Source organism: Austrofundulus limnaeus, unplaced genomic scaffold, assembly GCF_001266775.1.
Source record: "Austrofundulus limnaeus strain Quisiro unplaced genomic scaffold, Austrofundulus_limnaeus-1.0 Scaffold1510, whole genome shotgun sequence".
Taxonomy (NCBI): domain Eukaryota; kingdom Metazoa; phylum Chordata; class Actinopteri; order Cyprinodontiformes; family Rivulidae; genus Austrofundulus; species Austrofundulus limnaeus.
The window spans coordinates 18,481-43,034 of NW_013953912.1; the positions used below are offsets into that span (position 1 = coordinate 18,481).

General features: G+C 38.5%; 1 protein-coding gene across 2 annotated transcripts in view; it reads right to left on the reverse strand.

Moving 5' to 3' along the window:
* The window catches only part of LOC106535625 (anoctamin-5), a 35,381-nt gene that overhangs the window by 3,982 nt on the left and 6,845 nt on the right, over positions 1–24,554 (reverse strand). Inside the window, exons 2-19 of one of the 2 annotated variants that reach the window (XM_014032675.1) lie at positions 22,309–22,350; positions 15,146–15,207; positions 9,194–9,298; positions 8,126–8,194; positions 7,526–7,810; positions 7,281–7,400; positions 6,907–7,022; positions 6,692–6,826; positions 5,572–5,677; positions 5,187–5,247; positions 4,794–4,945; positions 4,589–4,663; positions 3,598–3,823; positions 3,329–3,507; positions 3,141–3,238; positions 1,536–1,666; positions 1,244–1,449; positions 902–1,083 (exon numbers count right to left, since the gene is read on the reverse strand). In XM_014032675.1, the coding sequence (XP_013888129.1) occupies positions 902–1,083; positions 1,244–1,449; positions 1,536–1,666; positions 3,141–3,238; positions 3,329–3,507; positions 3,598–3,823; positions 4,589–4,663; positions 4,794–4,945; positions 5,187–5,247; positions 5,572–5,677; positions 6,692–6,826; positions 6,907–7,022; positions 7,281–7,400; positions 7,526–7,810; positions 8,126–8,194; positions 9,194–9,298; positions 15,146–15,207; positions 22,309–22,350 (2,350 nt within the window). The remainder of the gene's footprint in view (positions 1–901; positions 1,084–1,243; positions 1,450–1,535; positions 1,667–3,140; positions 3,239–3,328; positions 3,508–3,597; positions 3,824–4,588; positions 4,664–4,793; positions 4,946–5,186; positions 5,248–5,571; positions 5,678–6,691; positions 6,827–6,906; positions 7,023–7,280; positions 7,401–7,525; positions 7,811–8,125; positions 8,195–9,193; positions 9,299–15,145; positions 15,208–22,308; positions 22,351–24,554) is intronic. The other variant, XM_014032676.1, reaches the window with a different exon arrangement.

The following is a 24,554-nucleotide window of genomic DNA, read 5'->3' on the forward strand; positions in this document are numbered from 1 at the left end:
CTTCTGAAGCTGCTGCCCCCGCGACCCGACCCCGGATAGGCGGAAGAAAATGGATGGATGGATGGATGGATAAATTTTATTTTGAAAGAAACTGAATTGGAAAAGTACGGAGCCCGCGAGGGGACATGGGGAGATTTTTTTTTTACTTTGCATTCCCACGCAATACTATTGKGATACCTCGCAAACGTTTGCATTCCCTCACAATATTGTTTTGCGTTCCCACACAAAAATTAGTTTTGTATTAACTGAATTAAATCGGACCTTTATTTTGAAATATCCAGTTACCAAAACAGGATGTGTCGCCACAAGTTCGTGACATTGACATTGATGTTGCGTGGCTGCACTGTGTTAAAATATCAAACTTGCATGGCTGTGTGATATATTCATTCTGAAGCTGAATTAAAGCAGTAGGCTAACTCGCTAACGGTGAACATGTGAGTTTGTTAATAAACCAGTAGGCACAACACTAATAAAAAACTTTTGCGTGGGAACGCAAAAGGAAAAAAAAAATCCCCCACGTCCCCTCACGGGCTCCGTAGAAAAGTTTTTCCTTTTCTTGAATTTGTTATTTTGTAATAATGTTATTTACAGTATATGAATCCTTTTCATTTTGATCTTTAAAATACCAAAAGTTCCACCTAGCTTTATATTTTGGTCCATCTGATGATGTCATTTTTAAATATTAAAACGTTGATCAGTTACTCAGTACCTGTGTAGCTTTTTTTTTCTTACTGGAGTCATTTCTTGGATGGATACTTTTTACTTTTACTTGAGTAAAAATATGTTGAATGCAATTTTGGGCTAATCTACCCACCTCAGGATTAGAGGAACTCTGAAGCTATAGAAAAATTAGAAACTAAAACTGACCTAAATGAACAAAGAGCAGTTTCAGCTGTAATACCTGCAGGTGGTGGTGGTGTTATCGTACCAGTCGTCCTCAGGCATGTTTTGTAAGGGGATCTGTGAAATGTTGTACACTGACAGACTGTTGTTGATGTAGCCCTCCATGTTGTTCTTTTTACTGTAGGCGTAAAGGTAAACCAAACGAGGAATCATGTCTGAGGTAAACGCCATGATAAAAGACTGAAACAACAAGAAAAACACACAAAAAAAGAAAAAGGTTTGTTGTTAAAACAATAAAAAATATCTTGACGTGTAATAACGAGCAGAACGCTGGACTAGACGACGTTTGAGACAAGTTTTAACGAGTATAAATCATTCATTTACTGCATAAAAGACTCACATTGGTAACGACAGACAAAATGGCCACTGCGTTGAGGATCTCCTGCCACGCTCCAATGTTCCGAGCCTTGGACGCCATCGGTCGCCTGAACTGGGTGGTGAACTTCCAGGCGTCCACCCTGATCTCCAGGATGTTGTTGAACAGGGCCAGGAGGGGGGCCAGGGGGAAGGAGGCCACAAACAGAGTGATGAAGCCAAACTGGATGACTGGAACAGAGAACGCAGAACAACTGATGGGTCTGTGGAGCCGCGCGGGTCGGAACTCAGAACGTCCTGAACAGAGAGCGCCTCACCCATCTCCAGGTACTCGTAGAACAGACCCAGCTGGCTGAAGTTCACCAGAACGTAGTCCTGCTCCCAGCGGCTGGAATGGTTGTCAGGATTGTGACGGCCCTTTCTGCTGCTCCACCAGTTACGCATCAGACTAGAAAGAAACAAAAGTTTGTTTAAGCTAAAATTAATACTGATTTGACAAGACAGGTTTGATTTATTGGGAGTAAACAGCACAATACTGCATATGCACACAGTCATGAAAAAACAAATATAATCATCTTATAAATGCAAAAATTTAAACAGCTTTAAAGGAGACATTTCAAGCTTTTAAATCCTTCTTTTTCACATTTAAATCCTTCATTTTGGGTCTTTATAAAGTGGAACTGCAARGCTTTAGTCGGAAATCCTCCTTATTGTTACACTAAGCCCCTCCCCTTTTCTGAGGTATAGTTCAGAAATGTCACAGAAAATAAAGAAAACAGGTTGAAAGATATGATCCAAACAGAATGTAAAGTATCTACGAAGCATTGTGAGGGAATAAATTCAACTTTTCTGCACTCTAGAGACTCCAAGTAAACAACAAAATGTATTTAATAACTAAAAAAGAGAATTTTGCATGATATGTCCCCTTTAATTCTCAAACCAGAAGTGTTGCATCAAATTAAACAAACTCTCACAAAACAAATGAAAACAGAACAGGCATTACAATTTTATTGTTCCTCAGAACTAATTTTAAATTGATGCACAGTATTTCAAAAGCATTTTGTGCTTTCCTATGTTGACCCAAGAAGTTTGTGTTAAACAGCAACAAAACAGCAKCTTAAAGTTGAATCTAAACATGACTTTTCAAAGTAAAGTTCACACAGAGTAAAACACAGGTGGTTTGGATGGGTGGTCAGGTTGTTCTGCCACCAACCAACATCTACCTCCATAAGATGAGCTCTTTATTATAGGGAAAAATAATGTACAATTATCCTGACTTACTTTTGCAAGATCCTGCAAAAGGTTTCTTAGGATCCTGCAAAGGTGTCTCATGATCCTACAAAAGTTTCTAAGGATCCTGCAAAAGTTTCACAGGATCCTACAAAAGTTTCTAAGGATCCTGCAAAAGTTTCTAAGGATCCTGCAAAAGTTTCTCACGATCCTACAAAAGTTTCACAGGATCCTGTAAAAGTTTCACAGGATCCTGTAAAAGTTTCACAGGATCCTGCAAACATTTCTCAGGATCCTGCAAAAGTTTCTCAGGATACTGCAAAAGTTTCTCAGGATACTGCAAAAGTTTCTCAGGATCCTGACTTACTGCTAAAACCTTAGCAAGATCTTGTAAAAGTAAGTCAGGATCTGTTTTTGTGTTTTTTTTTCTTCCCATATCCCCTAACAGGCTCCGTACACAACGAGCTCTGTAGATTCAAATATCAAAACTATTTTCATCTTCATGCTACGATACCATGAGACACTCTGAMGTATTCACTATGTATTTCTAACAAGGGCTTTTATTTTACTTTCTGTTTACCAGAACAACAACAAAGAGCATGTTTTGTGGCTTACTGACTTTTATTTTATGTGACAATTCAGCTGAACCAGATAGTTTATATTTCTGAATAGTTGATATTTTGGAAACTCACGGCAGCAGAGCTTCCTGAATGTTTCCCCACAGCTGTTTTCCAACCATGACGATGAGCAGCTGGGTGGTAAGCTCTATCAGACAGCCGCCGGGATCACACTGACACAGGAAGACACATTTATTTCACTTTAAATCACCCCCGAAGAGGAAGTTACACAGATCAAAAAACAAAAAAAAAAAACAACTCACCTCCTCATTCCTCAGTTTGCTCCATCTGCCGAACATATACGAATAATCTCCTGGATTCCCCACAAACTTGCCTTTAAAGAAGGCCACGTAGAAGCAGGACGAGTAGTAGTTTACAAACTGGAACAGGAACATCTTCATCGTCAACCTGTTCTCGTACTCCAGGTGAGTTTTGGGAATTTCTGCAGGAAGCAAACCGAGCAGGTGTCCTCAGTGTAACGCTCAACAGAAGTTCTGGTTCTGGTTTTGGACGGATGCGGAGCATCTTTTACCCAGATCGGTGATCCAGACGGCCACCTTCTCGTAGAAGAAGTTCAGGATCATAATGATGACGAAGTTAATGCAGGAAGCGGTGACGGAGGTGGCCAGCTGCGGAGTGATGAACCTGCCAACCAGCTGGATCTTCCTCATCGGGTCTTTGATGACGCTCGCGAAAGCTGCGTACACGGCCAGCCTGTACGCTATCACACCGATGATACAAGCCACAATCAGAGAAACCTGCAGAGAGCCAAAACATCACGTTTCATTAAAGAGATTTGTAAACAGCATGCCACCTTTTATGTCAAACTTTTAGAATAACAAAGAGAAGGGAGTCCCTGCAGTCACTAAATGGGAGTTTCTTGGGTGTGGGCATGGTTTAGGCAAGCCATAATTGGTTGGATAGATTTGGGGAAGTTAAAAGACATGATTCATTATGGTAATTAACAGAGGTGCAACGATACAGAAAAATCACAATTTGGTTTGGTTTGATACTTTATCTCAATCTCTGCTAAACTGAKTGAGTTCTAATCATTTTTTATTAAATTTGATTATTATTTTAATTTATTTTAGAAAGAAAAGGTGCAGACATTAAGATGTTTTCCTTCCCACAGCTTCCTTTCATTTCATTTATATATTTATTTATATTTTTTTTAATAAATGAACAAAGATTTAATAAAAAAAAAATTTTTTTTGTGGTTGCCAAGATCATTTAGCTGTAGCAGCCGTCCTAAATTAGGCTAAAAGTTAGCTGGAGATGATCCCACCCTTTTACCATTTGTTATCATCCTGCACCCAATCTAACTCCACAGAGTTGATGGGAAATGCAAATAAATAAAAAAATCCATAATTCGTTAGTGCTCAAAAAATGTGTTTAAGATCAGTTTCAGCTACTCTTACACCAGATTTTAGGTGAATATCTGTAAAATTGATTGACGGTGGGCAATATAAAAGTAGACAGATAAAGGTGAAGAAGATAAATTATATTTTTATATTCATAGTTACCCAGAACAGAACGGTGGCTCCAGACAGGCAGTAGCGAGCACACCTGGAGTGGACTGGAAGATAAGGCTCCATTTCCTAAGGACAGAAAAAAATTAGGTTCAAGGTTTTTTTTTTTMTTGTTGTTGTTGTACTTGTTTTTATATAACCGTTGACAAATCCAGAGTTTTTGGTAAATAAGATGTTTGTGAAGCCGTTTGCGGAGCACCTGTGTGATCCTGTTCAGCCGTCTGTTGGTGCAGTTGATCTCAAACTCCGGCCGGATCTGCAGTTGTTGCTGCTCCTCCTCAAAGTCCACCAAATCCCACTCGTACTCGAGTCGGGCCTGACGTCGCTTCCAGAACTCCAGAAACAGAGTCACTGCCAGAAAAGGTTCAGAAACAAGAACTCATTAATTTTTCTTTCAGATTTGTTTGTGAGAGCTTTTAATTCCTGGAAACCATGTTTGATGTTGAAGGTAATTTGTCCCAAACAGCTGGGATTTAACAACGTAAGAGTTCTGGCAGGTTTTTTTCTGGGCTCAAGCGGTTTGGATAGAGGTGAAATCTTTAGTGTGAAAAGGTTTAACTGTGAAAATCTGTTCACTGAATGCGACACTCACCCCAAATCCCCATAAATATGGCAAAGAACACGGTTCCTTCGTTATCAAACAGATGGGATTGCTGGAAGAGAGAGAACGTGGAACATTAACAGGAAGAGAAAACTGCTGACTCTGCAGGGTTCTGGATATACGGTGTGTTGCTAAATAACCAAATCAGCTGTAAGATTCTATACTTTGTTGTAGAATTCATATTAAATATAAGCATTTTCCTCAAAATTAGAACACATCGTAGCTATCTTCACTTTATTTTCTCTTTTTGTAGATGAATGTCGTATCTTTCATAGCTTTATTCCTGGACGATGAGTTGTAAATGGGTTTAATAGGTCAGTTCATCATAAATAATAATAATAATTGTGTGTAAATAACAAGAAATTAAAATAATCACCCAGGATGAGAGGCACGTGGAGTTGAGTTTCCAAAAAGGGCACTTCCTGTCACAGAGTGGACACATCAATATACTGCCTCCAATCGTAGCGTCGCATATTTCTTTACTGAAGAGAAAAACAGGACGTTTTTAAAATTATTATCATTAAAAAACTGTTATTTAAACATTATTGTTGTGGGAAGAATAAAGTTGGAGCTACAGCTTGGTCATTATGTCGAAACTTTCACTACATATTTGTTGGAACGACTTGACTGGTCTGCATAGAATCCTGACTTTTATTTCTGAACTGTAAATTTATTTAAAAATATATGTGTTCTTTGATTTAAAATGAATGAATGAATGATTTATTTATTTGGGACAATGTGCAATTAAAACATAATTTGATGCATTGCACCAGATTTAGCCTAAGGCTAATTTTCATCTGTAGTCCCAAAATCATGTAAAGGTCCTAACAATGTCCATAGAGCGTTGTTTAAAAATGGATTTGAATTTATATGTAACATTTTTGAGTGTTTTAGCAATAACGTGTGTCATTTTAGAATTTGTGCTTTTTTTCTGTTTTAGATCATTTCCTTTTCTTAAACAAGTTAGTTTGTTACAATAAAACATGAGCAAGATGATAAACAGGTTCTGACCCTCAGCCCATCTTTAATGATAGTTTCTTTTTTTTGTGTGTTTGTTAAAATGACACTGAAGTATAATTAATTTTCTCTACTTATGTGTTTTAATGCAAGTAAAACAATGAAGATTTACTGAGCCATCCTAAATATATTTTTATCCAAATGTGAGTTATGACAACAAGCTAAAGGTTCYTATTTTTTTTCTTTTTCATTTTACTTTGAAACCCACATTAGGGTTAACAGGAACCTTCTATAGACCAGACTGTAACCCTGCAGCATATGACCTCATCTTCTAAAATCTTAATCTCAAACGTTTCAAGTAAAACAATTGATGCTAGATTTTAAATTAACACACATCTCAAGAACAACAGCACCTAAAACAGCAGAAAATAATCTTGGATTTTGGAGTTTTAAGAAGTCCATTTTTTTCAACTTTTGATGTTATTTCCCTTGGTTGTAAATATAAATTGTAAATTTTCGACATTCCAGACGCTGCCAACCTTGATATGTTGTCATCGTAGCTCAGCACTCCATACGTGAAACATATGACACCCATGACGGCTGCGAAGAAAAGCATCTCCGTGTAGAAGCCCAGCCAGGCAAAGTAGATCCCAATCTTCTCTCCGTAATACTTCCTGCAGAAAAACCAGACAGACGCGCGAGCGTGAGAACAAACGATGTGCGGGAAACCAGATAAAAGAGGCTGTTAGTTTACCGGATGAGATTGAGAGGCTGCTGTTTGTAGAAGCAGAGGAACCTCGCCCAGTGGCTGTACAGGCTGAAGCGCTCGCTTTCACACTTGCCGTTTTTTGCTTTTTTCCAGTATCGACACTGCAAACAAGCGAAACGAACACTGAAGTCTTACCACATTGTTGAATCAGCATTTTGTTTRTCTTACATTTCTAAAAGTGACCAACTATATACAGTAGGTGTCAGGATGTTACTGATGATCAAAATGTGACTGACAGAAAGACGAAGGCAACACCTAAATCTATGATTTGTTGTCACAACAAGCCGCACCAGGAACTATCCAAAAACCTTAACAGTATCAGAAAAAGTGGTTTTCGTCTCAAACCAACCGTGACGTACATCATGGAGAGGGAAGGCAGCCGTGTACGTCCCATTGCTGAGTAATCGCTTGATTCCCGTTTTCTCTCTTTCTTTCTGACCTTCCTTGTAGTACGGACATCGAGCCAGGATGTAGAACACCTCYGAACAAGAATAAAATTTGATTATTTTGCGTTTTACATTTACACTTCAGACTGCTACAGAAAAAAAAAAATCAAATAACAGGAACATCTACAGAAACGTTCCAATCAATCTTTTATATTTACAATCCTGTTTCTTGTTGACGGAGGAAAGAAAGTTTCTTTGTCCCTGATGAGGAAGAAGTCCTCCTTGTTTTTTTCGAAGGGGTAGGTGAAATAATCCCGCTCTGGGCGCATGATGTTGTCCGGCAGGCCGAAGGGATGRGGGATCCAGTAGAGCGGGGCCTCTCGACCGTGAGGGATGTCGCTCTCTCTGAAGGGAACTTTAACCTTRAGGACGTCAGCGTAGGTGGTGAGAACGTCCCACGGAGCATGGATCTTCAAGAAATAAGTCTTTTGGTCTTTGGCATCCTGATAGAAATCATAATAAAAAAATCTTGACGTCATTCTTTTAAGAGAGCGATGTCCAAGTCTGGTCCTCGACGGCAGCTATCCTGCTCGTTTTAGCTGTTTCTCTGCTTTAACACGCCTGACTTGAACAGATGTGTGATGGACAGGCTGCTGCAGAAAATTAAAACCTGCTGAAGAGCAGGAAAACAACTAAAACATGCAGGACAGCCGCCGTCCAGCATCAGGATTGGACACACCAGTAATTTTGTAGAATATGATGCGCCTCTGCAAACTGTCCACTAGATGGCAGCAGCGAGCTACAGTCAGATCTCTCACCGATTTGTCTTCTGTCTCCAGCTCCAGACCTGCTTTCTCTAGGTTGGCCTCAAATTCCCTCCTCCTTTCCTGAGGACAAAAACCACAAACATCTGAGCCACACAGACCAACAGTCTCTGCCTTCTGATCTGAAACATGCCTGAAGGCTCAAACAGAATCAAACAAATACAGGACTTTGAAAATAAGATTGTGTTTCTTTCAGTTTTATAATAATATTCAGACCTTCAGGAATCAACTTGATTCTGCAAAAACAATTTGCAGACAATCAACTATTTGACATCTTTTTTGCCTGAACATTTCAGAATTAGAGTACAGTGACTGAACATATTAATCACTTCAATTTATTAAAAAAAAAACCTATTTAATTATAAAAAAGAAACAACATACACATTTGACCACTTGGGGGCAAAAAAACAAGCAGTGAACTCAACACTGAAGAGCATTATGCTAATATACTGCTATCTATTTATTGTTTTGATTTTTGGGGGAATTAAAAGCACTTTAAGAGTTTTTAAAATGTTTATTCCCATCTTCAACTGTGGCCAGAATCTCTCTCTGTTCACAGAGCGCCACTAAAACTACCAAAACTATATACTTTAAGTATCTAAATAAACATATTAACTCTAAAGTGTCTTGATTAAAGACATAAAATGCTGCGTCTAATGATTTGAGATAAAAAAAATCTTGTAAATCAACCAGATGTTTATAATAATCCCAAATAATTAAGGATCTACTGAATGACAAACTGCTCACTGTTTGTTAAAAATGAATAAAATCAAAGTTTTACTATTAGAAACCATTTATTTCCTGTTGTTCACTTTTTTCTGCATTATTAAATAGTGTCAAACTTATGAATATTATTATTCAGTTTAACACTAAGTATATATTTTTAATCTAGATTGCTACACTTAATTGTTGATCACAAATATTACACTTTAAAAAAATGAACAAAATCTCACTTCCTTTTTACAGTAATTCCTCAGATTGTGTAAGAGCGGCATCACTGGCAGAACTGCACAAATGCTGAATAATCATAAAACAAACAACATCCTGTTTGTCAGCTCTTACCTGTTTCCGTTCATCTTTATCATCCACGTAAGACAAAACAAAGTCTATCCTCCGCACTCCGTCCCTGAAGAACACAGTGTCTCTGTTCGGCTGGAGCTTATCTGTCTGAAATAAATAAATAAATAAATAAAAATAATAAATTAAAATTTAAAAGAATCATAGAACAGAACTTTTCTTTTTCCCTCATAGAATCAAAACAACTGTCTGGAGAAATTCAACCCATTTAATCAGATTTGACTCAATATACACACTGCACAAGTCAAGCTTGGAAGTAAGAGAGTAGGAACCATTCTGCGACAACCTGATGACACAGGGACTAGAAAGATGACGCACAATACTTGAGTTCTGTGGAAGTTTCCAACCAATCATGAGTGAATCTGGGCAAAACTGAGAGACATTTAAAAATCCCAGAGAGGCAGCGGGTAAGAAAACAAACACTGTTCTGGACACTAGATATCTGATGTTGTTTTTGATTTATTGTTTTGTTTTGTTTTTATTTGGAGATCGCTCAAGCTTGAGTTTGTTTGCTGAAGTAATTTTTTGAAAATAAGGGGCAGATATGATACGATTTTTACATCACTCTGCACCTTTTTTTTTATTCACGACATGATTTACTTTTTTATTCAGCTGTAAATAGTTTTAATGAATGAAATACATAAAATGAAAATGATCTGGAGCTGCAGCTGATGAGGTCACAGGGTGTGGCATCAGTAACTCTTGTCATGGAACAATTAAGAGAGTTTGTTTGCTTTTGTTAAATGTTTAACTATTCGCTTCTTTTTGACTCTGAAAATCTAATTTAGTGTATATTTATAGCATCATAATAATGAGAGTATTTCTTGGTCTCAAATTTTACAAAGTTCTGCGGAACAGAAGGTGGTTTAAAAGTTCTTGACAGATTTTTAAGATAACTGAGTTGTTTTGAACTTTAATGATGATGAAAATTGATTTATTCAAGCTATTYGCCTTCTATTCATCAATACATTAACTTATTTACACAACAAACTTAATAGGAAAAAATGTTACATCACACCAATATCAAATCTGACAGTAGATTCAAAAAGAACATTAAAACCCTACAAAATAACACTAAAATCATGTGGTTATCTCAAGTTTTAAGGATGTTCTGGATGTTTGTTTTGGTGTAATCAAGCTCATGATTTCTGCCAGGGTTCATTCAAATGTGACCATTTTGCCTCATTTTTTTATTTTTGCTCATAACTTCCTAAATGTTGAAGATATTTTGGTGAAATTCTTGAGAAAAGTTTCACATTCTGTTTTTTTGTGGGAAGCATCCTGTATCTTACAAACAATAAAAATATTACAAAATCCAGRGTAAAAGCAGCAGAAAAGATAAAACATAAGGCTCATCTCACCAAACTGCAACATCAAATCAACTTGATGTGTCTTGGAAAGCCAGGAAATGAATCACATTTAAAAATCACATGGGCATTTGTTTTGTAAACAAAGCTACTCAAATGATGAAGACAAGTATCAACWCACTTTGCTAACCTGGGCTAATATGTAGCAAAAATTAAAAATAATTCAATATTTGAATTTGTCAATTTGAAAAAAAAAAGGTAGATCAATTATTTTTCTTCACAAAATCTTACCCTATTTAAATGATCACTCGAAAAACATGGCTTATTTTCAATTAAGTGTCTCTTTGAAACACACTGACAGAAATGGAAAAACACAAAACCAGAGTCTGCAGCAAAGCTGTTGTCAGCGCGGTTTGTTGAAATTCATAGAAAAATAACAAAGCAGAAGAAAATAACTATCGAATGCTCAGAGCAGCATTGGTCAGAAAATTATATGTCAAAATCCCTAAACATAAGTATTTTCTTTACACTATTTCAGATCTGTTTCTGAATAATTTTAAGGGTTTTTTTACATGAAAAATGAAAATATCCGTCAATTCCTGCCATGAAAGAAAGAGAGAGAGAGAGAGAGAGTGAGAGATTGTTTGTTCCAGTTGAACTAACACTGTGTGGATGTCTCTTTCAGTTAGAGAAGCACAGTAAATAACCTGACAAGTTACCATAAATTAATTACACTCGAGAGTATTTAGACTTTCACACACTGAGAGTGAAGGACCCAAAAGCCTGTCATGAAATGTTTCTGTAAGGAGGTATTTTTAAAGGTTAAACTAAACGACTGGAAAATCAAGGTCAAACAGGAAATGATGGGTCACAGAATCCCAAACTGTTGTTACACAAAACCAATGCAAGTCAGGCATATAAGACAGAGTACAGGTGTGAATGAGAGGGAGGCTGGAGGAACAGTGAGGCGACAAGGAGCAGAGGTCACAATGGTACACAACTTCAAGTACGTTGAGTTGACTGTTCAGGAAAACAGGGTGTGTGAAAGAGAAGAGAGTTCAAACAGGATGGAGTGGAGAGATGTTAGCAGGGGCGGAGCCAGAGGGGTTTGCCAAAGTGGCAAGTGCCAGCCCTGGTACCTGATTAGCCACCCCAGGTGCCATCCCCAAATGAGTGACAAGTGAGGGTGGGGATCACATTTGACTATAAAAGATGGTCAGTTAGAGCTAAAACAAAGTAAATATCTGTCTGCAGCTGTGTTATCCAGTGTAGAGGGAACCTATCAGTGTGTAAACAGAGAAATAATAAAATTTCTAAACCACTGATTCAATAAAAAGGAAAACTTCTCCAAACCAAATTTCAGCTCAATATGTATAACAAAACAGCTGAATTGTAGCCATTTGAATTTAGCTTTGTTGGACATCTTGAATTCTTTTTTGTTCTGCTCTTGGATGAGTAAGACACCTTTTCCCTCTCTCCTGCCCTTCCTTATATTCCCTGTTTTGCTGCTCGGAGCCTTCTCTACGTTTTCATCCYAAATGAGAAATTATGGATATTTTTATCTTTATGGATTTGGTTAGCTGGTCTCTTAATAAAATTTTGGAACAATTTTTTCTTCCATGGGAGGACATGTCAAAGGTGGGACCTCTGTTCTGTTAATGTTCTGGATATATATTTGGGTTCCGATCACTGGATTCTACAGATTGGCTTGGTGGTGTTCTACAAAACAGCATTGATGACTGTTCATTTCCTGGCTGCCTGACCATTATGAAGGATTGCCATTCTATCAGCACTCAGATGCCTTGAGCGAGCGGGACTCGGTCTGCAAGCGGTTCTGCTGAGGGCCGTGGGCCGGCTGTGGTCCCTGGACTTTGCTGGCCAGATGGAATTCATCTTGGAGAAAACTGATAGCATGGCTCGGCGGAATTTGTCCACAATATTTGTCTGAATGGATTTGACACATTGAGAAGTACCAGCAGACATTAAGGCAGATGGAAAATTGTTATTGTCTGCTTGGCTCTTCTGTTCCCAAATAACCGATTACAGAATTCGGTTCTCCCCTACATGGCCTTGAGCTGTGGACTAAATTCTTCCTGGATGTATATGTCGACTGTGGGTCTGCCCACCACCCCCCGCCCCCCCCCCAGACCTGTCTGTGATCTAGTTCCTGGAGCAAGCTGAGGGCCACACAGAATGAACAATTAACATCCATATTCTGGACTATGGCTGCGCGGGTTTTGGGGACTTGATTCTTCAGGCTAATTTTTCAGATATTTGCACAAGTGCATACAACAATCATGGCTTCAGATTCGCACACCCCTAAACTCATTTACTCCTCTGGCTAATAAATGTGCTCTGTGCAGAGGTTTTTTTTTATAAACACCATAGTGTGTCACATTGTTGATATAATATGATGTTCTTCCCTTGTATGGTTTTTATTTTTTTATTTTTAATTTTTATTTATTTATTGTTAAAGGTAGCGCAACTGTCTCTGTCTCTGTTGCAACATGACCTGTACACCTGTTCCCCTTTGTCTTGTGTGTCTTCTTGAATGGATGTTCTAAACTGTTTGTACAGCACCTTGTGAATTTATTTCTGTGAAAGGCGCTATATAAATAAAACTTTACTTACTTCTTTTATTTGGTTTTAGAATCTGTTAGGCATCACTCTCAACCCCCACCACACTAAATTTCAGCTTAATATCTTTAAAAGCTTAAAACTGAGATTTAAAAATGACACGGGGATTGCACTTGGCTAAAACTTTACCAGATTTCAGCTCAGTATTTGTAAAAGACTGGTTGAGCTCCGACTTTGGCGCCCATCTTGGATTTTGTATTTACATTCAGATTTTGTTAACGATTATTCTTGGCTACTGTATACATTTTCAGCTGTGTTTTTAATGGCTGAATTATAGCCCTTTGTAAAATTAGCATTAGCGGTTAGCTTACATTGGGACTAGTGATCATTCTTGGCTACACAACAACAAATTTCTGGCTCGATTAGTCTTAAAATAGCTGAATTACATCCATTTAAATGTGTTGGTCATCTTAAATTCTCAAATCCAGGGTAGTTTATTTATATGAGCCCCCCAGATAACACACTAGCCACTCCCGTGCAAAAAAGTCTAGCTCCGACCCTGGATGTTAGAGATAAAATAAAAGACTGCCAGAGTAATAAAAGCTAAAGCCATATTGAAAATGTTATATTACATAAAATTCAAATGTTCTCATTCGTGTCATTTGGGAAGATTTTAACTCTAACTTCACGAGCTGATGAGTCACTGAAGATCCTGATTAGTTTTGTCCAACTCGAGTCATGAGAGGAGCTCTTTGAGACTCAGAGGTCTTGTGACTCAGCAGTTTGAACACTGAGGTCAGACTGACATTTTCACCAAAGCAAAACTCCACAAATCAGAAGTAAAAGATAAAACTGACGGACAATATAAATCAAACTGACATTTAATTGACCCATATTATCCATCCATCCATCCATCCATCCATTTTCTTCCGCCTATCCGGGGTCGGGTCGCGGGGGCAGCAGCTTCAGAAGGGAGGCCCAGACCTCCCTCTCCCCAGCCACTTCTTCCAGCTCCTCCGGGGGAACTCCAAGGCGTTCCCAGGCCAGCCGAGAGACATAGTCCCTCCAGCGTGTCCTGGGTCTTCCTCGGGGCCTCCTCCCGGTGGGACGTGCCCGGAATACCTCACCAGGGAGGCGTCCAGGAGGCATCCTTACCAGATGCCCGAGCCACCTCAACTGGCTCCTCTCGACGTGGAGGAGCAGCGGCTCTACTCTGAGTCCCTCCCAGATGACCGAGCTTCTCACCCTATCTCTAAGGGAGAGCCCAGCCACCCTGCGGAGGAAACCCATTTCGGCCGCTTGTATCCGGGACCTCGTTCTTTCGGTCATGACCCAAAGCTCATGACCATAGATGAGGGTAGGAACGTAGATCGACCGGTAAATCGAGAGCTTCGCTTTRTGACTCAGCTCTCTCTTCACCACAATGGACCGGTACAGCGCCCGCTTTACAGCAGACGCTGCGCCAATCCGCCTGTCGATCTCCCGCTCCCTTCTTCCCCCATTCGTGAACAAGATCCCCAGATACTTAAACTCCTCCACTTGAGACAGGGCGACCCCCCTGACCCAGAGAAGGCACTCTACCCTCTTCCGGCTCAATGACCCATATTAATGAACAACAATTCTGAGTTAGAAAAAAACAAAACAAAACAAACATAATTTGACATTTAGAGAAACATACATACTTTTTTCTTTTCTTTTTTTTTACAAAGACCTGGGTGCTACAGGCTACATTAGAAGCTACTCACTAGTGAACAAACTTAGCAACAAGAATAAGAACAGCTGACGTTGCAGTGTTGCTAAGCAATCAATAGAGAAACAGGAAGTGACTGTATCCTGAAAAACAAAGGACTGGAAATTGCCGACTACAAACACTGTTTTGTTAGTATTAAAACAAAGTTAAAAAAAAGTAATATGTTGTGTATAAAAACAGTTTTTTCTTTCAATTTATAAACCAAACTATCACTTTTATTCTCTTATGCTGTTTTTAGTTTAGCTCTCCTTGTCCTCCAGAGTTTCTGGGTAAATTAAAGGTCACAGGTAATTTATTACTTACTTCAGAATGCCCAGGTAGCGGAGTTCTTTCAGATGAACTGACATCTTTTCCGCAGCTCTCATCTACAAAATAAAAACACAAAACATCATTTAGAAAGGAGGCAGAAAGTAAAGTAAAAACCAAAACTGAGATGTTGTTTGTCTTAAAAGATAATTGAGCTTTATTCAAATTAAGAAAGACAATATTTTTATGTTTTTAAATTAGTATTAGTAATTCTTATTGGTTTAAAATACAGAAGAAAAAAGTGGGTTTCTGCTTGTCGTATTAAAGTAACAACTGAAAATTTGTGATACATTAAATAACTGCTTCATAGTAAAATATGTAACATTGTTATTATGTCCACCAAGAAGGTTATGTTTTCATTCCTGTTGGTTGGTTGGTTTGTTTGTGCATTACACAAAGACTTAGGAACAGATTTTCAGGAAATGAGGAAGTTGTTACATTTTGGTGTTGGTAAAAAGAAAAATAATTTTAAAATAAAAAGTAACTATTAAATGAAAATAACCAGCTGTTAAGGACTGAATATTTATTATGTGATATATTATCAGCATATTTTGTCTCAATATTTGTTTGGATATAAATAATTAGAAAGTCTTAAATGTTTTTACYTTTGTCACCCTGTGCATTTTATTGAATCTACTTTTTCATGAAATCAAATTCTAAAAGGTGTAGGGTTTACAAAGCTTTAAAGTGGATAATTGAGGTTTGCGGCTAATTTTAGATTTCACTTGTGGCCACAGAGAATCTTCTTATCTGCCTATATTGTGTTGTATTATTACCTCAGATATTAAAACACTGTTGGAGTATAACCAGCAGGACAAGATCAGGGTAAAACTGTTCCAACATCCTGTGTGAATGAATGAATTCTGTGCAGGAAATAGTTTGACTTGTCAAGGTTTGTCTGCATCCATGCAGCCGATGAGAAAAAAACTTGAGTTCCAAAAATAATAATCTTCTCTCATCATCCCACAGACCTTGTAATTTAGTTGGATCACTGTAAGCTCTGTTTATATCCATGCACGGAGTGCTGAAAGAATATTAATGTGCGTTTAGATCCACTCTGTGTCTGACATATTCAACATGCATCTCAGGCAACTTCCATTCAACAATAAAAATCTTGGCAGCATCAGCACAGACCCGTTTAAATCACTGCCCCCCCACAATTTATATGCAAACACACACCCACACACAAATATTTAACACAATGACGCATAACATTCCAGCAGATCCTCCTCTCTTCATGGCACAGGGAGCTCATGTGATCAGGTGGGAAAGCAGCACTTCCTGCAGATAGAGATGCGGAGTGGGCGGAGCTTATATCTGTGGCCTTCTGCTGGACCACAAGGCTAAACCTCCCTCTCACTCTCAACACAGACAAAGAAGAGAAAAGTCTTCAGGCTCCTGCAGCTTTAACCCAGCTGCACACGAGCTGCAGTCTGAGCCAATCAGAACAGAGCCGTCGTGGAAGTTCAATCAAGGGTCTTGAGACGAGCTAGAAAGGAATGAAGTCGGCTGAAGGACAGGAATTTCTGACACATAAATAGGCCAAATGGCAGCACTGTCATTTTTACACAGGCTGTGTGGGAAGAGTTGGTCATACAGCTGATTTTTTTTTCTTCTTCCTTTTCAGTCTCAGTTGTTTGGCCCTACTCCAACTCCACACAGGCAGCTATCAGAGGCCGGCTTGTGCAAACAGAAGCCAAGGTTCAGCAGCAGTGTGTTACCTCTACAGACACTAATAAGTAGATAATTTCCAAGGAACTTTCAGTTCTTTTAAAACAGCAACAATTGACAACGTTATCTTAACCGATCCATGTTCCACAGCTTAACATTCTTTAAGCTTTCTACTTGTGTAAACTGAGCTTTCTGATCCACATTTTAACCCATTTAAACTTCTTCTGCTTCTATTTACAGTCTAAGATTTGCTCTCCTGTGAGTTAGACTGCCAGCTGTGTGAAAAGCTTCCCAACAAGATGAATCAAAGTGCCACATTTAACCACACCACATGTTTGAGCGACAAAACTAAAACGTTTCTGTCTCTTGTTTTATCTCGCTCTGAGACATGAGAGGGAATTCATAAACTCAAACATGACAGCAAACTTATTATCAGCATTAAACATGTACAAAAAACAAACTCCTCAATGTCAGGCAAAATAACTGGTGATGTTTTACAAGATAAAAAGTAGACTTGACTGAATGGATGCAGGAGATAAAGAACAGCTGCCACACAGAGGAAGGATGCTGGAGTTGGATTGTTTGGGGAAAAAGGAAAAGATGAAGTTCAAAAGGCTGAGATGAACAATGAATTTCTGTCAGAGTAAATTCTCATGACAGCAGCCAACACAAAATAAACAAACAAACAAAAAGCAATGAAACCAATAAGACAAAGGGTTTTTATCATTTAATCCTGATGTAGTTAAACAGGCTTTTACCAGATTTTCTGTCCTGAACTTTGCATTTATAGACATTTTTTGAGTGAATGATTGTTTTGTTCCTCTGAAGCAAATCTTTAATTATTCTGTAGTGCTCTGATGGGGGCAGTTTACAGTATCAAACGCATGTGTTCTGAGGAACTCGCAAATTCAAACTTGGAAACCATCCCTTTGGTTGCAGTTCAAGTTTATGGACCAAACATTACGTCATTCATGACTTCGGCTGCTTCTTTTGTCTCACTTTGGCCTGAAACCTCATCAATCCAACTCGCTTTCATTAGAGTCCATTTTAATCTTTCTATTGGACGTTTATACAAACCTAAGACCTAAATAGTGTCTGCTGAGCTGGGCTTTATTTGAAAAATACACCAAAGTTACAGGGAATTTATCAACTTTTTCCAAATACCTAATTTTACCTAATTGCCCTCTGGGATCAAGAAAGTATTTTTGAATTGAATTGAATTGAAATCAACTTGGATTTTCCTCTGAATTCAGGAACATTTAAAAAAAACTTTAAACTGTTGGTTTTGAGGATACTCTTTTAGCTACCATTGCCAATCTTCAGAAAATGTATGCAGCCGTTTGGTATCCATATTTTTAATCTCATAAATAGCAGTACATTAAAGTAAGGTGGTCAGTATTAGGAAGTACATACCCTCTCAGTTTTATTAAGCATGTTTTTGACACTGGTACAATCCAAGCAAAAAAGCTCACTGATGTGAAATGGACCAATCATCACGAATATTTTATTTGTGACAAGTTTAGTGTCATGCGAAACAACAGTCCTACCAGCATATGTGCTGATCCTTTAATCATCTCAGACCAGTTATTTAAACAAAACCCTCTAAAATGAAGCTACCTGATCAGATGACTGTATAATCTGTCCATCTCTAATCCTGCTGAGAATCTTTGTCTGTTTCCTTACCTCACCTAAGAGGTGCATTAAAGGCCAGACAGGGGCGGGGCTGGTATCAGGGTCAGATAGTCTCGCCCAATATGAATAATTAAAGTATCACTGGAACCATCTTCAGTGTGTTCTCATTGGAGGAGGTGTGCCAATATATAAATTACAAGTGAGGCTCTGATGATAAAAATCCTGCAGTGGTTGTGAATCTTCTCCTAATGCGTTCAGGCATAAATAGCTGCAGCAGAAACAGGAATAAACCCACTGCTCTGAACATATGAAGTCTCTGGAGTCATATTTACAGCTCAGCAGTTAAGTTTTGCAGCTCTGTGTGTGTAACGGTCACAGTGTGTGTACTGTATGTAACCCCGGCTGAGTCACTGAAACAAATACTACGAGCGACAGGCAGCTCTTCGTCTTCCTCGCTTTAACATCTTCCTGAGAAGATGTGAACGAACATGTCGTTTGCCCACACACGAGTACAGCAGATAATATTTTCAGCTCCAGAAATTCTCATATTGCTTGTTGTCTGTTTTACACTTGTTACTCCTGCTGATGTGTTGGCAAACAGAACAGCACTAACGATAATTCACTGCAAGGACTTATCAATTCCTGGTGCCGGGAATTTTATTTTTCAAAATGTAAAATATGTTGTATATTAGAATTAAGAATGCAGATATGCATTTATTTTTAGTGTTTTAGTTGGATTATCTTCCTGTTTTATTTTTAAATTATTCTGTCCTTGTGTGCTTCTGGTTGTTTTACTTCCTGTTTGTTTCGCTCCATATCTCCTCCTTATCTGTGTTCCATTTTTTGACTAACTCCCCCTGCAAGTCAACTTCTTGTTTCTTGCCAAACTGCCTCATTGTTGCATGTTTTTTTTCCAGGAGTTAATCTTTAAGCACTTTGCTACGATTATTCCAGCCACTCAGAGACAAAACTGCATTTCTCCCAGCCAGAGTATAAATACTAAAATAATTATTGTGAAATAAGTGCAAAAATATAAAGTACAACCAATGTTTCAGCAAAAAATATAAAATGGTCTCCCTTTTATCTGTTTACTTGCAGACCAATTCTTACTGACCTTATTCTAAACAATACAACTTTCTAGGTTTACTTGGGTTAGTGCAGGTTTATTATTGTGTATTCCATTTGTATTCTTGTTTTCCAGTTAAAGAAAAAAACTTGAGTAATGAGTCACACCTGTGTTCCGTCCTGTTGTGCAACTGCAAGGTTTGTACTCATATGAACCACGAAACACACTTTTATGCCTCAAAATGCAGAATAAAACACATTTTTACCTGCAGCCATGCCTTCATCACAGAAATGGATAACCTTAAATTTACTTATGAAGAATTAATCATTTCTGGTGAAAGATTCCTCATATAAAATGTCCTTTTTTTTACCTCCATTCACGAGATTTTGTCCGTTTTACTTTCTTAATTTATAAATGTCTGTTTCTGGATACCACAGTCGGCTTCTGGAAAGCAGGTTGAAGCAAAAGTTCAGCATCTGAACATTTTCCAAATAAACAAACACACCCACAAACGTCTGACAACGACTGAGTGCGGTGAGAAACAGTTCAGGGCCTTGTGTCAAAGTGGAGGTCTCTGAACAAAATGACCCAATTTTCGTCATTCAGCTGAAACAATGAGAGCCCATTTCGGCAGTTCGGAGGGAGTYTGTAGAGGCTTTGAGAGATACAAACATTGTTAGAGTCAGATTATATATGAATGTTGTTTTTGTGTTTTAATTATTTAAAGGTACCCCACACTTGATTATTATTGAGAGTATGTTTAAACGGTTCATCTTTCATAGTATTTATGAGATGATGTTGAACGCCCAAGGTGTGTGTCGGTAAACAGACTTTTTACTGTGTCCCTGAACGCAACAAACTTTAACTTCCTCAACTCGCTGCCAAGGCAGGGAGTGAGAGGAGCTCGTTTTGAGTGTTGAGCTTCAATAAAAATAAAATAAAGTTTTTTTTTGACAAATACAACTCCTCATATGTCTTACAGCTGCAACATATAAGAGTGACTGAAGTAGGTCATTCATGCCTATATTAAAATAAAACAATTAAGTCAAACTTGTTCATGTAAACAATCATCAATCTCTGCAGGGAAATGACTGCAATAATTATCTTGTGGCCACGCTTTTATCCAGTCACAGGAAGGCCTCTATAAAACATCAGGTTTGGATGCAATAAGACAAAAGAATGTGTTTGTTGTTTTATGAATGCAAACCTCACATATAGCCTACTAATGTTAAAGTTTAATTCTAAACCTTTATTTTGATGAGATGATCAAGTTATTGCTGCTGTTATGACAGTGTTAAGACTTGCAATTAAAGTTCTAATCAAGTAATAAACCTTGCTTACTGTCCCAGCAATAAAATAATCCTTGCTTTATGTTCATGAACAGCAGCTCATACATCAGAATAAACAAAGATGATTGAATCATCGCCACAAGAAATGTGTGTTTCCGTAAGAACTGTGGATACTCCCAGTTTTTTTGTATCTTGATAGTGGCTGTGAGGACATAAAGAGAAGAAGCAGCAGGACAGAATCTGATAGCAGGTTGCTTCAGGCAAGCAAAAGGCTAAAAGGTRCAATAAGTATAGATAGAGATTAAAGATAAGCTTCATTACTTCATATAGACAGTAGTKCTTATTTTACGAGGTAGAACTATATCTTCTTTTAAAAATTAACAAAATCAGCTGAGTAATTGTGACCAAAGACTTCCCCCGCCAATATTGTGAAACCTAAACACACAAATCTGTTCCAGTCAGTTTGCAAAACCACATAAATGTGAAATATATTTATCATTATTTAAATTATTCTCGCAGTTCAGCAAATTGTATGTCTATTTGACAAATATGCATCTAATAAATGTAAATTATTAGATTCTCAGCATAAATCACTAWATCAACCCATCCTCCTTGAGACATGAGGCCTCACTGCAGCATATTGTAGCATGCAACACATCCGACCATAATAAACACGTGAAGCTTCCAGGAGCAGGACAGATGAGCAGAACTGAATTATGGAAGTTGATACGGAGCAGACGTTCATGCAGACACTTGGATCTCATCAACAGACCAACCTGACAGCAACAAAACATTTGCACCAAACTACTGAGGAGAGTCCAGCACAATATGAAAATTTAAATGGATCCACGATTACTTGTAACATTAGACTTTATGGTAACGCTTTGTTTTACGGTGCCCTTATTACCATGTAATTACAAGGTAATAAAAAACTGTAATTCCTACCTTATTACCATGTAATTACGTGGTAATTAGGGTACAATTTTATGATGTAATTAATTAGTGTAGCTTTCGCGTTAGCGCATAGCTAATATGTATATAAGGCAATGTAGCGTCTGTACTAATGCTAAAGCTAACAAGCTAAGCTGAGGTTCTTCTTCCATGAAGCAGCTCTGTTGTCCTCCATCCATATTTCTATCTTCTCCTCTCTGTCAACGCTCTCTGGTTTCATTTAAAAGAGCCGATCGTCAGATATTGTCCAAGATTACTCTTCAGGGTGGATATAGCTCACTCGCTGCCTCGCTGATGACCTAGTCGACATCATCGTTTACCCAGAATGCTTTGCGTGTAAATAAAAAGGCTCCGTCACAATTACAATATATTTTTTAAATATTTACTAAACAGGCTACAGTATTTTTACAGACTATATTTTACAGTTAAAATATATGTTTATCAAATAAAGTCTAATGTTACAAGTAATCGTGGATCCCTTTAAAAAAACAGAAGAAGCGACGACATGACGGTCGGGCTGGGGTGACGGGACGCCTCGGATCTGCTCATACCTGAGTGCAAGTTCCTGAATGAAGTCAGCACAGCAGGACCATCTTTAAAGGACAAACACACAGTGGTTAGGAGTTTGTAGTTCTGAAATAAAAGGACCTGTAGAGCACAAACTAACGTGTGGGAAATAATATTAAATACTAAAAGTTCAGAAGAGCATCAGATAAGAGATTTAGTTTGTTGCAGAGCTGCTACACAAGCACCAATGATGACCTGAAAGTAAACAATGAAACAATGTGAGGCCCGATTCAACCGAACCGTTTTTTTTTTTCATTCTGACTCAAACAGGCTGAGTGGGCGTCTGCTGGTAACAAAAAACAGCACCAAACTCCAGCACTTTTGTTGCTTTTTCACAGGGCTGTTACACAGTCGGGRGTCCCTCCTTACTTCACCCAAAACCAGTATGTCTATTTTTATCTCCTCGCTGTCYAGAGCCCTTAAGTGTAGCTGAACCCAGCAGCAGGTTTTAACAATATGCTTTTCTCAAGGGGGGCATAGAAAAACATGTCACAGATCGCTCTACAAACCCACTCTAGCCAAATGTTTGATCAATAGCAGATGTGCAAAAACATTAATGAGCAGCTACCTCACACTGACTTCTTTACAACACACAATCCAGAAGCCATCCTAAAACTAAAGGGTTTTAATGCAAATGAGTCTGAAACTGTGAAATACTGAGGTGTAATTATAACAAAATACTTGTAACAATCCATAAGCCCTGRGAGTGCTGCACGAGCGTGCATCATAATACAGTGAAGCCACATCCTGAGCTCAGACTAGCTTTTAGGCCTTCGATGACGAGACATTCTCAGTATCTGACGCTCCACATTTCCTGTTCCACCACTGTACAATGTTCTCAAGAACACTTTCAACGGCACTCGTTAATTATCAGTCTTATTTACAAAACCCAAATGTTTAACATTAATACATATACAATAAAGCACAWTAGACACACATTACTGTACATGACAAATAAAGTGAATAAATCCAGATCATGTCTGTAGCCAAGGGAAAATTCTTAATGCGTTTGCAAAAATAAAAGCTGAGTTTGGATGTTGACACCAGACGTTTATCATCACTGGAAATATTCATTTCCTCCATTATCATCAGGATATTGTTGATAGAGTTTTTGTATTTACCACTTCCCTAAAAGAAGAGCTCATAACAGTTTGCGTAAAAGAACCCAGAAGAAAGGATATTCTGGATTTAAATATACACCACAAGTTTCAGCTAAAATAATTTCAAATGAGGCACGAACAAAACAAGGACTGGGCTGGGCCTGAATTGAAACACTTTCTTCTCATCTTTCAGAGCTGTTCGTGTGACCTGCCATCCGCAGGATTAAGAATGAGGGACGAGTATTTTGTGAGTAAACCCTATCAACCACAATGAGTCATAGAATACAGCACTCCTTCTCTGGTTTGTCTGTACACGCTMTATATTAGATTCCTGAACCACGTATGGTTAGTGGTGTGACAAGACATCAATGTATCAGTTTCTGATTCAGTTATATTGGGGCAAAACATAAACCTCAATCCATACTGTCAACATACAGGGGTTGGATAATGAAACTGAAATACCTGGTTTTAGACCACAATAATTTATTAGGATGGTGTAGGGCCTCCTTTTGCGGCCAATACAGCATCAATTCATCTTGGGGATGACACCTGCACAGTGATCAGAGGGATTTGAAGCCATTATTCTTGCAGGATAGGGGCCAGGTCACTGTGATGCTGGTGGAGGAAAACATTTCCTGACTRGCTCCTCCAAAACACCCCAAAGTGGCTCAATAATATTTAGATCTGGTGACTGTGCAGGCCATAATGTTCTATTTCACTTTCATGTTCATCAAACCAATCTTTCACCAGTCTTGCTGTGTGTGTTGGTGCATTGTCATCCTGATACACGGTGCCGCCTTCAGGATACAATGTTTGAACCACTGGATGCACATGATCCTCCAGAATGGTTCGGTAGTCCTTGGCAGTGACTTGCTCATCTAGCACAAGTATTGGGCCAAGGGAATGCCATGATACGGCAGCCCAAATCATCACTGATCCACCCCATGCTTCACTCTGGACATGCAACAGTCTGGGTGGTACGCTTCTTTGGGGCTTCTCCACACCATAACTCTCCTGGATGTGGGGAAAACAGTAAAGGTGGACTCATCAGAGAACAATACATGTTTCACATTGTCCACAGCCCAAGATTTGTGCTCCTTGCACATTGAAACCGACGCTTGGCACGAGTG